Raw genomic sequence first — 14,174 nt, 5'->3', positions numbered from 1 at the left:
TTAAAAAGTTCCGCATTCGCCAGCGAATTCGACGAAAGGCGTATCCCACAAGAATAGTTGCGTATTAAAAGTCCGGATACGTGTGGAGACGGAGCCTGATTTGAAGTTAGAAGACTTCATTGATGATTGTTGTACAAACTGGCCGAACCGCCCACTAATTGAATTGGTAGGAAGAGTGTTCACATTAACTGAAATAGAAAGTCAAAACTTGCCGCTGTCTTCTCACGTTTTCTATAGACCTTGGAATTTCTTTAAGTAACAGATTTACAAAGAACGAAAGAAAAATGTTCATTAACAGCTAGCGTTTAAGCCAATGTAAGAGATTCTTAGCTACAGGTATCGGAAGATCAAAAGTTCCAAAGGGAATCCGGTGGTTTTTTTACTCAGAACGTCCGCTCCGCTCCCATATTCAGTTTGTTGAACTTTAAATTTCTTTAGTCGCCACCCGACGATCAATCATCAAACGTTTGTACAACTATTGATTCTACATCTCAATATAATTAAATCTCAAGGATTGCTGGTAGAGTGTGTGCGTACAAAATGTTTTCTTTTAAAACATTTTCTTGATGTTGTGCAGTTCTGTTACCATCAATTAGGCCTGGCGGGTCATCACTTTAATGTCATTTAGCTAATGGATTTCTGTTTTCTGAACTATAGAGAAATCTTGTTGACAAAAGAGAAATGCGATCTCTGAGTATCGTTTGATTTGATAATGATTGACATGATTATATGTCTGGAGGAAATCCTGTAAATAGATCGATCGGTGTCTCGCCTCCTTCATGTATGGGCTATAAGCTTTTATTTAGAAGACTTCATTGTTGATTGTTGTACAAACTGGCCGAACCGCCCACTTATTGAATTGGTAGCAAGACTGTTCACATGAAAGTAGAAGGTCAAAATTTGTCGCTGTCTTCTCACGGTTTCCATAGACCTTGGGGTTTTTTTAAGTCACAGGTTTGCTAAGAACGAAAGAAAAATGTGCAAAAGTTCCAATCGCACGAGATGAGCCATTGTTTTAGCTAGTGGCTTTCTCGTTGGCGTGATCCCTCCCTAATTAACAATTAGACCCGTAGCCCGCAAGGGCTACGGGTCTAATTGATAGCCCATAAGGGGAAGCCGAATGGGCTATTGACCGGTGGCCCTTGAGGGCGAAGGGTCTAATTGTTTTAGTATCACCCAACTAGTCGGACAGAAAAGGCAATAATAAAGTTAGCAAATGCAAGTTAAAGAAATATTTATTTGAGACTAAGACGAAAAAAGCGTCACGCTTTTCGCTACTCGAGAACTATTACTAATAGTCCTCTAGTAGCGTAGCCAATCAAAATGCAGGATTTGCATTAGTCCACTAGTTGGGTGATACTAATGAGTGTTATAGACTCGAGCCTTACTAGTATGACGGCTTAAGTTATTGCGGTCGCTCTAGAGGCGCTCAATCCTAGTCTATTTCTCCTTTGACTTGTGTAATGCAGCTGGTTCTGGGTCACTCTGAGAACATCGTATGATCAGTCATGAATGGAATAAAACCATTAAAGTCAATTTTAGCTGTCCATGCCATGAATAAAGAATAGAGAGAGTTTCCAGTTCAGACACAGTATAACCATCTGCTTAACTTAACCAGATTAGAATTAGATGATTGACCACGTACATTTACATGAAATTGGCACTTGGAGCCCTGAGGATAACATATACTGCATTGCTCAAGATGGCAATTATAACAATCCACATAAAGAACTTATTGAGCACGCGCGAAGCAAATTTCCATTCCTCGCGAAGTATGTCATCTTTGTCTTCCTCGATTAGTTTTTTCGCTAAGTTACAGTCATTTTCGTTTTCAACGGGTTTGTCATCAGAATCGCAGTCTAGAAGCGCCGATTGAGCTGAAGGGAGAGACATTTCTGGTATCCAATTTACCACCGTGCAACGAGTTACCATGTCACTCGATTCAGGGTTTTCTTTTCTCTCGATCCGTTTTCTTTTTTCCTTGATTTTATTCCACTCCTCTTGCCATCGTAATACTTTTGCTCCCCATTCGCACACTTGTAGCCTCATCCAGTGTGGCAAAGGATCTGCCGAGTGGTGGAATAGTGTTAATACAATGCAAGAAAAAACTAGCGACATAAAAATGTTTAACATCGTCAGCCCGTAATACACCACTATCAACGGTACTTCGGAAGTTGGCGGAAGAGAGTCCGACAGAATTAGTTGAATAATGCTGAGAGATAACAACACTGTTATCCCAACTCCCATTCGCTCGCCTGTCTCCGATGGTAAGTAAAAGGAAAGGATTGTTAAAGCCATCATGATTAGACAGGGCATGAAGCAGTTCAACACGTAATATAGTGCTCTTCTCTTGATATGAATGTTGTATGTCAGGTACACATAGGGATGAGGACAACATCGAAACTTAGTTACGTGTCGTGTAGAAGGCATGCTCTGGAGAAGCCATTCACCATTCGCTATGAAGGAGCTGATATCACCATCTCCGGCACTAAAGAGATCCATTTCAAAGATGTTATACGCCCAGGATCCTAACTTGAGTGTGCAGATCTAAAGGAAATCGTTATTACTAATTTAGTAAACAAATCGTTAGAAATTTGTAAGAAATATTTTTTGTAGACAATAACCTTGGCGCGATGGATTTTTTTTTAAAACAAAGTATGGAAGCTCTGCTGGCAGCACTTTCAATCCTCAATGTCAGCGGCACTTTTCATTTGAGTTCGGATCAACTGGTCGGAATTTTTAATCATGACAAGCACGATGCAAGGGAAATTTTCCCGAAGGATCGCGATGCTTGCACGCCAGCAAGAAATGGCGGTAATTTTCCTGCCAATTTCAGTGACTTGTGGATGGTACTGCCGGGGTCTGTTTTTCTTTTTTTGTTTAGAGCGAGTTTTAATCGAATGTCGTGAAACCAAAACCAAAGTAATTACTTTGGCCAATCAAAAAGGACGGAGACAAAACAGTAAACCAGTCAAAACCTGAAGTAATTACACGTAGCCGACACAAAGCGCGGGAAAATGTGCACTTGCGAGCCACGATTGGTTTGGGTTTCACTTCTGATTGGTTGCGAAAGTGGCGCGAAAACTTTGAACCAATGACTCAGTGAAGTAATGCAAAACCAAAGCAATTCGCTAATTACTTTCAACGCTCAATTGAAACCGCTCTAATTTTGGTTGTTTATCAATTACAAAAAAAATTCCGGTTCGTTTGTAAATGGAACTCGACTTTTTTATTCGTTCCACTTGAAAATTTCCGGGAGCAGCGAGACGTCTTAAAATGTAGTCCTATTTTTCCGTAGGAAACTTTCCTGACTATTCACGACCATATTCTTTAATTTTGACGTGTAAAATTGCAATCGCCTGGCGGGGAACGGACTTGAGTTTAAAAATAGAACACGTTTCACCCGATGGAAATTCCAACGGAATTTCGAGAAATTTTTTCCATGTAAATGATAAACAAACTTTGCCACGTTTTCTTGTCATTTTGCCGCCGCTTAAGTTTACATTTTCTAGCTCGATTCAGTAGAATAATTTCCGTACCGTTTCATCAAGCCAAAAGAAAAGGCAGTGGCCAATGAGATGGAAATTGTAGGGTGGCATTTCTCGTTCATCTTCGAAGACATTCACTTGAGGTAAAGTGAGACAACATTTTTTATTATCAACTTCGCCCTGAATTCCTATTAGGCCGTCCCCTTTTTCTCTTTGTTTACCGTCGAATGCCTTTCCTAATTTTGGGTTGGTCGGTAGGAGTAACTTATGTAAACAAACAAACAAAAAGAAAATGAGAAAAAAGCTAAAAAACGCCTCTTTCAAGCCGAAGAATGAGTCGAGTGAAACAGGGTAGAAACGAGCGGAGAGTTAGTGAATGAAAGAAATGCATATATCCGAAGTGCAGGTTATAGACGAAATGTAGAAGTGATCATCACACTTAACTGGACAATTTAAGTAATTGTCTCTTCTAGCTATAGATGCGGCTTGAACGTAGCCTGTGAGCAACCAGAAAGTTTAACGTAACTAAAGCCTAGATAAAGTCCGTCTGTACCGGTGGTTTAAATAGTCTGTCTGCGACGCAGGTTTCTTGAACGGGATTCAAACCTATGACGTCTGCGATGCCGGTGCAATGCTCTACCAACTGAGCTATGAAGCCACACAGTTGGCAGCAGGACAATTTGTTCCAGGTGTCTATAAAGTGACATTGTTGCTTAAATTGTCCGGTTAATTAAGTACGAGGGTCACTCATACATTTCGTTTAGAGTTAGTGTCAACATATTCTCCTCCCACTCGGGCAGATAGTCTATCATTTGGAAGAGTGTCACGTTCAGTCTTGGGTTGAAGTTGAAACTGAACATTTGTACGAGGAAAACCAATGTTTCTGCAGCCGAACCTGTATATAGCGGCTACCCTCGGGACTTGAGAAACTGGCCGCTTAATACAGGATCACTAAAAATAATTACTGGGCGTGGTCTAATGTCAATTTTAATGGCATGTCATACAACAACACTTCATGCAAGGAAACAATAGGACAATCAACACTCTTTCAAGCGATAAATACTCAAAAGAAAGTTGCCAACTTTTAACTTAACAGTATAATATACGTAACATTTTTGAAACGGCCACTTTTTGAAGCGAACATTAAAGCAAGGTTGATCAGACAAACGACGCGCGGCCAACATACCGTTCCAACATCGTAAGTAAGTGAACTTTTTTTTGTCTTATGCCCCGTTCACACCAAACCTTAATCATGTTTTGAAGATGTTTAGTTCAACACGGATTCAAAGCTTTTTCTTAAAAATCATGTATACTGATTTTTGTCGACTACACATTTAGCTCAGATCAAAGTAGTATGGCCTAGTATGGCCTCCGTCGGTCTGTCTTGACCACAGATGATGCTCCTTCAGTTGGATGCCGTGTCACTTTCACGGCTGGCACAGCGTCAGCTTTGACTAAACAGTCCAATTCGGGAAAGGAAGACTTTTCCGCATCCGACACAGGTGTGAGTTATCTTTGGGTCTACTTCAATTGTACGCGCCTGTATTGAATCTCATGTAAAAGCCATTCCTACATTTTTTTGTGCCTGATTTTCACTATGTTAATGACCCAGATTAATTAAACATGTTTTGTTGGTGTGAATGGGGTATTAGTGTTCTCTTCAAACTTTCCTGGAACTGTTTGAACATTGCTCAGAAAAACCGTTTCGAACCTATATAAAACATGATGTGGTGGCCTCATTTTAACTCCTTGGTCTTCATTTTTGCAAAAATCAATAACTTTCATGGCTTAGCATAAATAACTGATGTTCGTTCAAAGAGTGATACCTGGTCGTCAAAGGGGAAATTAGTCACGTCTAACTTGCAAGATGCTTTGTAAATGGTTGGGAAGAATCTTGATATGTTGCCATCGGAAGATATGGTAAGACTGTGATACGCTTCTTTATCGATGTTGTAGTCATCTCTGGCACTGAAAAAATTGTATATCATAAGCATGGTGTACAGACACCCAGCTTGAATACTAAGAGACTCAAAAAATTTCTGGTTTTCACTCACGTGATCAACAGCCATGTTTTTCATTGAAAACAAAAGAAAACGTTTGCATGATGCATAACAGTAGCCTTCAATTTCCGGAGGACTGGGCCGAAACACCTACAAGGCCGCCCTTTCTTTGTTTAAGCAAACCAATTTGCTGAATTCATATTGCACCGGAAATCAAAATCAATTGAGAGGCATCGTGGCCAAGTGATTAGGGCGCAGGACTGTTTCTTCACCCCTTAAAATCCCTGAATAATGATGGGCCGGAGCCGTCAATAAACTAGACTATCGTACATATAATTACTTATATTAATTATTACATGCCGAGGTTACTCTACTAATGCTGGTTCCCTGTGCAAACACAGCTGCAACACTTTGTGCTATTTGTGTAAAAATAGGTTAGAATCTATCTTCAGGGGGGATCTGTTTAAGTTTTCAGATACAAAAGATGATTTCTCGTAAAAATTCAATCAAGTTAAAGCTGACAAAGGAAGCGCAAGTCGTTCGATCGATATCAGTAAGTTGCAGATATTTTGCTTTTTTATTCGCGGCAGTACTCGTGAATAAACACGAAGTGTTATTTTTGAACTTAATTGAAAATGCTTGTAATTGGTTTAACCATTATTCCCAAAAAATTTTCAAAACCAAATACTTTGTTTTTGAAGTGGTAATTGACCAATTTGGTGATTGGTTCTTTTTGGAGTTTTTGCCTTTACGTACAAGAAAGCAAACCGGACTGAATGCGTTCAAGTAGGGCGTGACAAACGTAAATTATATTGGAAAAAATAGTTCCGATGATAACGGATTAAGTCAGAAAAGGTCGATGATACTTACTTGTTATAGAGTGTTATATCTGGAAGCCACAAGTGGCTAGCTGGTCTTACAATGAAATTAACGTCGTCATAATTAGAGCTATTCCATTGAAGGCGGTGGTCTCTCCAGTACTAAAGGAAAGCAAAAGAATGTGTGATAAAGTTACAATCGAGGGAGGAAACGATGAGATATTTGAGTTGTAAAGGATGCTATCGAAGACTCAGTAATTTAACAACTGGATGCGCTATTTGTCGTACAATATTATATTCACGCAAGTACTTTCGGGAGAGAAAACATCTCGCAATAGCATCGTTAACTTGGAGGCTGCATTTGATAAGGCTGGATAAACTTCTACCAAGAGTGAATTAAATAAAAGTGTTGATCTATCACTTTGCGGTTTTGCCCCAGTACAGTCACAAATGGATTTATTTTTTATAGATATTCTTTGATCGCGAAACAAACAAAGGGCCGCCAATTGTAACAAATAAGAAGAAGCCATGTCACGCGTAACTGCTTCTGTCATGTTTTCATGTTTTTTTTTCGGGGACATAGCTCCTGATTTGCGCGGGAACGGGTATTCTAAAAATAGACTCATTTGTGACTGAGCTGGGGAGCCCACCTAACACTCTTATCTAATTCACTCTTGCTTCTACTCAATCTACTCAATCTACTCAATCGTGAGCAAATAAATTTGTAAGTGCCATTTGACAAATTATCATTGTTGGTCAAATTTGTCAAATCTGGTCAAACTCTGCTTTTAAGCAAATGCCTCTTACAAAGTCTAAATTGGAGGCACGTGTCTCGCACTCGGCCGAACTGTTGAGGTGGAAAAACGGCCGTGACCGCGAATTTACATCTCGGCCCTCGAACTCGTTCAGAGATGTGCGAAGAGATGGTAAGTGTAGATGTTGTCAGTCAACTCCGGTCTCAGGTTAAATCCGTTTTTACCTACCGGTAGGTTAAATAGGTGATCGTCATTTTACCTAGGTTGAATATACACTCTACCTAGTTTAAAGCACTTGTCAACCCCCAAAAACGACTGAAAACTCATTTACCGTCCCTCAAGCTGTCTTACGCATCTCACATCTTAATGTTTCGTATCATCTTGTAGGTTTCTGTCAGCATGATACACTCATCCCTCACTCTCAACATTACAACACAGTAAGGAAACACAAAACTGTACTATACACTTACCGGTACTCGAACGCGGACCCTCAAGATCCATGCTCAACCCAATACAGTTCTTTCATTATTTACTTTTGTATAACAAGTCAATTGATATCCATGTATAATAACCAAAACTAATCCTAACGTGGCCCTAATTTTTCTCTAGGCTTAATTTGGGCTCCAAAAGAAGTTTCATCGATTCATCTGAGTGCGTATTCAACCGTGGTAAATGAGGATCACCATTGTAATCTAGGTAAAACGAATTCAACCTGACAACGGATTTTACCGAGAACAAAGATTCTGGAAAAACGACTGAATAGTTGTATTTCTCTAGATATATTTGGTTTTTCTTCGCAGAAATCGAGCCCACGATCTATCATTTTATAGTTAGTTCCGATGCTGTACCTCTGAGCTATAAGAGACTTGTAAGAGCTAAGCCTATGACAATTGCACCGCTATACTGCTAAGACTAAAATGATCCTCAAAATAGTGCAGTGTCGCAATTGCAGTCGAGGAGGCAGTAAATGTTAACCACAGAAAATGAAATGACTTATTTCAGAGGAACCCACCTGCCGTACCCAAAGAACTGCAGTCATAGTTTGAGCACGCTTGTTCTGTAGAAACGCAACAAAGGTTAAGGTAATTCCCTTGAAAATGACGTGCGATTCAGAATTTTTTCAAACTTGGCGCAATTGATATTCATATACAGGACATTAAAAATATGCAATAACAAGATGGGGTCACCGTGCTTGTTTTCGCGCTGTATGCCCTTTATCCTAAATGTATTTTTACCGAATTACGCGAGAAGCGTTCGAAACTAGATCAACGGGAATAATTGTTGTTATGTAGCAAAAGCTACTGAATACTACTGAAAACTTGAACCTACCTGTTTGTCCGGGCTATAATCTTTAAGTAAAGGAATTTCAAATTATTCAAACTTGCAAAGAAATGTAAGAAAATTGGACCGCTACAGTCATCACCTTGCACCCAGTGTCGGGCTCCAAATGCAGTTTCACGTCATTTATAAGTGAATACTACATCTTCTACTATCCAACTTAATCCTCCTTAAAATTTGTTTTCCGTGACCTATTACGAGTAAGCAAAACCATTAACAATGGGGGGGGGGGGGGGGGGTCACCGTGCTCGTTTCTTCGCAACATGATGATAAATGGATGGCAAAGGGGCAATTTCTTTTTCCGCGAAAGGACTGGGGCGAGTTCCAAAACATCACCTTCTTAACCGAGAAGAATTATCATGATTGCACTTCAAAGCTCTTGAACAGCAAATGCGGCCATTGTTGCCTCTCTTTAGATGGCCAGCGTGAAACGCCGTCATCTCCGAAGTCGCAATGTTATGCGCAGTATGAGATGCGCGGTGCAAAACAAAGCAATCACCTTAAGACGTACTTAAAGTGTACAATATTCTATTTCCTGACAAAGAGTAGAGCTCACCACATCTATGATCTGATTCAACGCCAAGTCAAGCGTAACAGAGACTCCCTTCTCTAATGATTGTTTGGGGATGATATTTTTGTCGTACCTTCTCATCAAATGCAGTTCCAGTGTTTCAATTATCTCAGAGCTAGGAACTTCTGAAAAATTCGATTACAAATGCAAATCGGTGATGAAAATCTTAATTGAACAAGCTACAATCCCGGATAAAAGTAGTTGAGACCCTTCTCAAGTTTCGTCCTTTTAGACAATAACTACAATAAAAGCCCTAAAATACCACTCCCCCTTCCTCCCCACCCATAGCAATTTTTCTTACGGAGAAACACAAATAACTGGGTTATCGCACAACATTGTCACAGTTGAGGGGAAGGGTGGTTCGTAATAGGACGTTTTCGAACAAGAACAATAGCGAAATGTACGACTTCTAGTGGACGAACAAAGATGCTGATGAGAGATCTTTTGTTTTCGTCCACCAACATGGCGGCGATTAGGCCACGTGAAAACAACCCATTACAACTGAGATTTGTTTCATTGAAATAAATTGTTTAGATAAGGGGGCATAAATAGACAGTGTCTCAACAGTTGTGTCCAGGGTTGAAAAAAATAATGCTATGTTTTGTATGGAGCTTTTGGGGTGACGAGAATTGTACTGAATGGGCAATAGCACAGCAAACAAATGAATTGCCGATAAAGGAACTGCGTCGGAATGAAAGCGCTCACATTCTGACCAAAATAAATGTGTCATTGTCCGTGTTATACCTAATTACATGAAAGTTTCGCGAAACGTTAATTTCGCGATTTTACGATGCGCGTATTTCGCGACACCTAAATTTCGCGTTTTTTGCGAAATTCTTGTACTAAGAATCACTTTAATGTCGCAATCTTTAGTAAGACGCTATTTAAAGGTATTTAACTTATCCTTGAAGCAAATAGAACAACTTCATCATTTGCAATAACGTCAAAGTTTACAACAAGAGATGCAGCGACGGGTCTTTATGAGAACAGTAACAACAAAGTTGTTACAATTTCCACAAGAATTTTACGCTTTTTCGTTAATTTTAGTCAATTGACCATGATCTCCAAAGTCATTTGTGTAAATTTCGGGATGGACGCGGAATCATGAATCATGAATCAAAGTTTTAAATCTTTGAAGAATCACGAATCTTTGCTTTAAAAACTCGGGAATTATGACTGACAACGACCCTGAGGAAAGCTCAACAACATAGACGCATGAATTAATTACTTCCGATTCAGGGAATAGACAAAATTGTTTTTAAAGATGATGAATCATTCAGTTAAAAACCAAGAAATGAAGAATACATTAAGACTCGAATGATTTCGCCTCTATCCTCGATTGTAAATGTCTTGGTATGAAGACGTTGCAATTGCCACAGAATAGATAAAAACATGATTTTGTCAGCGCTTCAATGCTTACAAGCTCGTCCTTTCTTCATTATTAGCTATTATTGATGTATTGTTATTCACTTAACTTTCGCGTCATGTTATGTTCGCGACACTTATTGTTCGCGTCACTTTAATTTCGCGGTTAAAAGAAAAATCGCGAAATTCGCGAAATTAAAGTGTCGCGAAAATTTCATGTAATAAGGTATGTACTCCTTTCGTTTCTCTCGTTTTTTTCGAGAGTTGACTTTTTTTACGAGTAACCTGATTTGTCCTTATTGTTTGATTTGTACCAACTTAAAGGTGATCTGTTGAATTCTAGTTCTCATGTTTTTAATGTTTAATATATATAATTTATCAGACTTAATATAGAGAAAAAAGAAAAAAACGATAAAGTTCGGCATAAAAACTAGTGAGAACAATAGGTTATTAATAGTTGAAATTGTAGCCTGGAAGCAAGTAACAAGTTAAATGACGAAAGTCCTAGTCCGTTTTGATATTCAACTCAGCATTGAGATTATTATTGACAAAAAAGATTTCGAAAGACTAAACAGTCAAAATTTACTCTGGCACGTTCTCAAAAGTCTTGAGAAAATTCTTACTATTTATTCGATTATCGGATGACTAAACGGACAAACTGAAACAATTATTCGCCTGATATTTTAAGATGAAAGTAGGGATTAATAAAAATATCAAAACTATATTGCTCCACATGCAGCGATTCTTTGGTAGTTGTAAATTCAAAAACACAACAGAAATGGAAATATTCTGATACGCACTGAATAACAGGAGTAACAAAATAATCAAACTATATCACAAAAATCACACTTAAGTTTTAAAATAGTTCAAAGAGAGGACAAAGGGGAATGAACAGAAAAGTTAATAAACGACTAGTACTGATAGCCCGTTCTCATCATTTTACAGAAATTGAGCTGGATCATGGATGAATATTTAGTCGGTTACAATGATTTAGAAAATTGCAACAATTTAGACATTTTAGTTTTTCTATTTACGATAAAGTAATTACATGGTTTTTCGCTAAAAGTAATACAATTTTTGATGGACATTTTTATCTCTTAAAACTCATTTAGCTTTAAAAGATATGAAGAACACAGGAATACTAGCTTTTTTTCTCATGATAATTAAAAAATATGCAAGCATAAAGCTCCTGAGCCGCTTACAGCTGTTTTGTGGAAGAGTAGCCTTCGCATCAAAAAAACTAAACCATTTGAGACTCATGTGTCAAGGATGACTCCTAGGAATAAACATTATTCTAAGGTACTTTCACGTAACTGAATCTCAACTTACCTGCACTTGAATTCAAAGTGCTGATAAGAAAAATAAAAAATAAAAACAACATATTTTGCGAGAAAGCCACAATGAACATCAGAAGTAGCTTTGATATTGCAGTCTCCCTTTAAAAGTGAACCTTAAGCGATATTTTAAGGAAATCTAAACATGTTCCGAAGCAAGGCTAAACAACGATGTTTCTGCGCGTGTGTGATTGTTTCTGCCCAGCCAGATACGATTGGATGATTGAACGTACGGCAGGTGCCTAAAAATTGTCCTAATCTAATTACCCTTGTTATTGGTCGCTTATGAAAGACCAAATACCAGCGGGGAGGCATTTGAATCACTTTCATAGGAGTTGTATCACATTATTCATTTCATTACATGTACTTCACAGGAATGTCCGGCCGGAGTAATTTCTTAAACCCTTCTCTTCATTTCTTTTTCGGGGTTATAATTGAATAATTGAAGTCAAAATTGTGTTGCAGAAAATTTCACTTGTTTTCTAGCTGCACCTTCAAAGGGCTGGCCATCGATTTGATGAAACGCCAATGTTTTGGCAGTTTGATAAGAGGATTATGAATTTTTTTCGTAAGTTAGCAGGTTGTTCCTACGACCACAGGCTGAAATAACGAGCATCATGCTGAGATTGCCATGACAATGACCAACAGTCTAAAAAATTAAAGGACGGTTTGTTAGGTTTGATGACTTTAAATTTAAATGCATTTTTGAGAGGTGTCAAGGAATCAGTGGCTCTCTTGAAGACCGCGATTACCTGAAAATACTGTGATCTCCTTTGACCGCGTGGAGAATTCCTTGCCACGAATTTGCGATTGTTTATGCAATTAAATTCAATGCTCAGCGGGGTGCTAACGTTCTTAAAGAAAAAATACGTCGCAGAAGCGTCTCTTTATTGTCAGAGAACAAAAGCTGGAAGCTAGCAGACAAATAGACCATCGAGTTCTATGTCTTTTACTCAAAGAGATCAAAATTTAATTACCTAACTATTAAGCAGTTTTATGAAATATGAAGTATGCGACATTTGTAAAGCATAAATGATTTTGCGCCTGCTGTTTTGGCCTTGATCTGTTTCCATTTCTTCTTATCATCGATACGTGTAATTGTGTAATTTTCTCTGACACGCCTAAAGAACTAAGAACACAACATTTCCAAGCGCCGCTACTCCAAGCTCTCTTGTCTGAGTTTATATTTACTTAATTTTTTTCAGAAGAATCGTTACGACCTGATTGGATCGCCATGATGCTAAGAAGGCCTCTACTCTCAAACTTCGTGTACTAACGTCGAGTGTGACACGGATCGTTAGCAGCAATTGACGAACTGACTCAGTTTGTGCCTTTTTTGACGCGCCATTATCTCCTGACATGTGTGATATGTATGAGCTCATAGAAGCACAACAACAGGTAATTGAGCAATGGCACATCAAGTAAAATATTGGGCCGTTTTGGAGAAACTATTTCGGTTCTATTTGTATCAGATTATTTCGAGTGCAAATAAGCGCTAATAAATTGCTACAACTTGCTCGAGGAAAATCACGTGATTATTAATTAGCAATTATTGAATGAGGCTGAGTAGGATATGAAGAATTCTGCAGGTCGAGGAGGGTGTTATCCACCAAGGCCAAAGGCCGCGGTGGATAACATCCTCCGAGATCTGAAGAATTCTTCATATTCTACGAAAGCCGAATTCAATAATTGCTTTATTATTCATCCAAAATATTTTCTTCGCTCAAACTTCTAAACCTTCTCGCAGCCATTTTTCTGCTCAACAAAAATAACACAATCTCGTCCCCAGCTTTTTTCGGTCAACGGTTCAATAATCTGCAGCGGGCTGCACTTTTGACGTCATTTTGACGTCATCGGTTCAATAATCTGCAGCGGGCTGCACTTTTGACGTCATTGATTCAATATGACTAAGTTTCTTTCCAAATTTGGTGAACAGCAGCTGGTTATGGTCAATTATGCGTGTGGTTTTAACCAATCAGAAACGGGGAAATATTTTGAATGAATAATAATTAGTAATATACATGAGACAAGCAGAACCAAAGCACGCGTATCACGCAATCACGCAAAAACTGTGCCATCGAGGGCTCGCATTTGATCGGCTATCTCTGACTTTTACTCATTGACCAATCAGAATGCTTGGTTTATTCCGCCTTCTTGCACTAAATTACCTTTTTTAGGCACTATGTTACCTGACAACTGCATTTCTGGTCCGGGTTGCTCGAAGCCTGGTTAGCGCTAACCAGCGTTAAATACCAACGGTTAGCGCAAACCAGCCTTCGAGCAATCGGCCCCTGTTAGCTAATCAGAATGGAGTAAATTTTGTCATGTATATTATTGAATCCAAAAACAGTTAACTAAATTGAAATTTAAGTTTTCCTAGGCTGGGCTAAGCCGCCTCTCCCTCTCTGTCACCTTCATTTTCTCTTAACCAACCGTTTTCTTCTGTTTGCTCTGTAAGCCTCAGTTTAAAGTTAGGAGCAACATGATTAGCCAATATCATAAATG

The 14,174-nt window shown here is 38.8% G+C and overlaps 1 protein-coding gene across 2 annotated transcripts; it reads right to left on the bottom strand.

Moving 5' to 3' along the window:
• Positions 1-234: 234 nt before the first annotated feature.
• On the bottom strand, positions 235-11,845 carry LOC137990629 (neuronal acetylcholine receptor subunit alpha-9-like). Of its 2 annotated transcripts, XM_068835746.1 has the most exons (6): positions 11,665-11,845; positions 8,956-9,095; positions 8,074-8,118; positions 6,359-6,468; positions 5,315-5,456; positions 235-2,547 (listed from the first exon to the last, which is right to left on the bottom strand). In XM_068835746.1, exons 1-6 carry the CDS (start codon positions 11,741-11,743, stop codon positions 1,648-1,650), a joined length of 1,416 nt encoding a protein of 471 aa, XP_068691847.1. In that variant the 5' UTR covers positions 11,744-11,845; the 3' UTR covers positions 235-1,647. The 2 variants fall into 2 exon arrangements, with proteins under 2 accessions (XP_068691847.1, XP_068691848.1); XM_068835747.1 differs by lacking the exon at positions 8,956-9,095.
• Positions 11,846-14,174: the final 2,329 nt, after the last annotated feature.

The sequence above is a fragment of the Montipora foliosa genome, chromosome 2 (genome assembly GCF_036669935.1).
Source record: "Montipora foliosa isolate CH-2021 chromosome 2, ASM3666993v2, whole genome shotgun sequence".
NCBI lineage: Eukaryota > Metazoa > Cnidaria > Anthozoa > Scleractinia > Acroporidae > Montipora > Montipora foliosa.
The sequence above is the reverse complement of the archived record's forward strand: the minus strand, read 5'-3'. Positions and strand labels throughout refer to the sequence as shown.

Excerpts from the sequence above, each read along its gene's own strand:
- LOC137990629 (XM_068835746.1), bottom strand. The coding sequence starts at position 11,743 with ATGTTCATTGTGGCTTTCTCGCAAAATATGTTGTTTTTATTTTTTATT. Across the intron at positions 5,457-6,358 it reads GATATAACACTCTATAACAA|TGCCAGAGATGACTACAACA; the intron begins GTAAGTATCATC and ends CAATTTTTTCAG. Across the intron at positions 2,548-5,314 it reads ATTTCCCCTTTGACGACCAG|ATCTGCACACTCAAGTTAGG; the intron begins GTATCACTCTTT and ends GATTTCCTTTAG.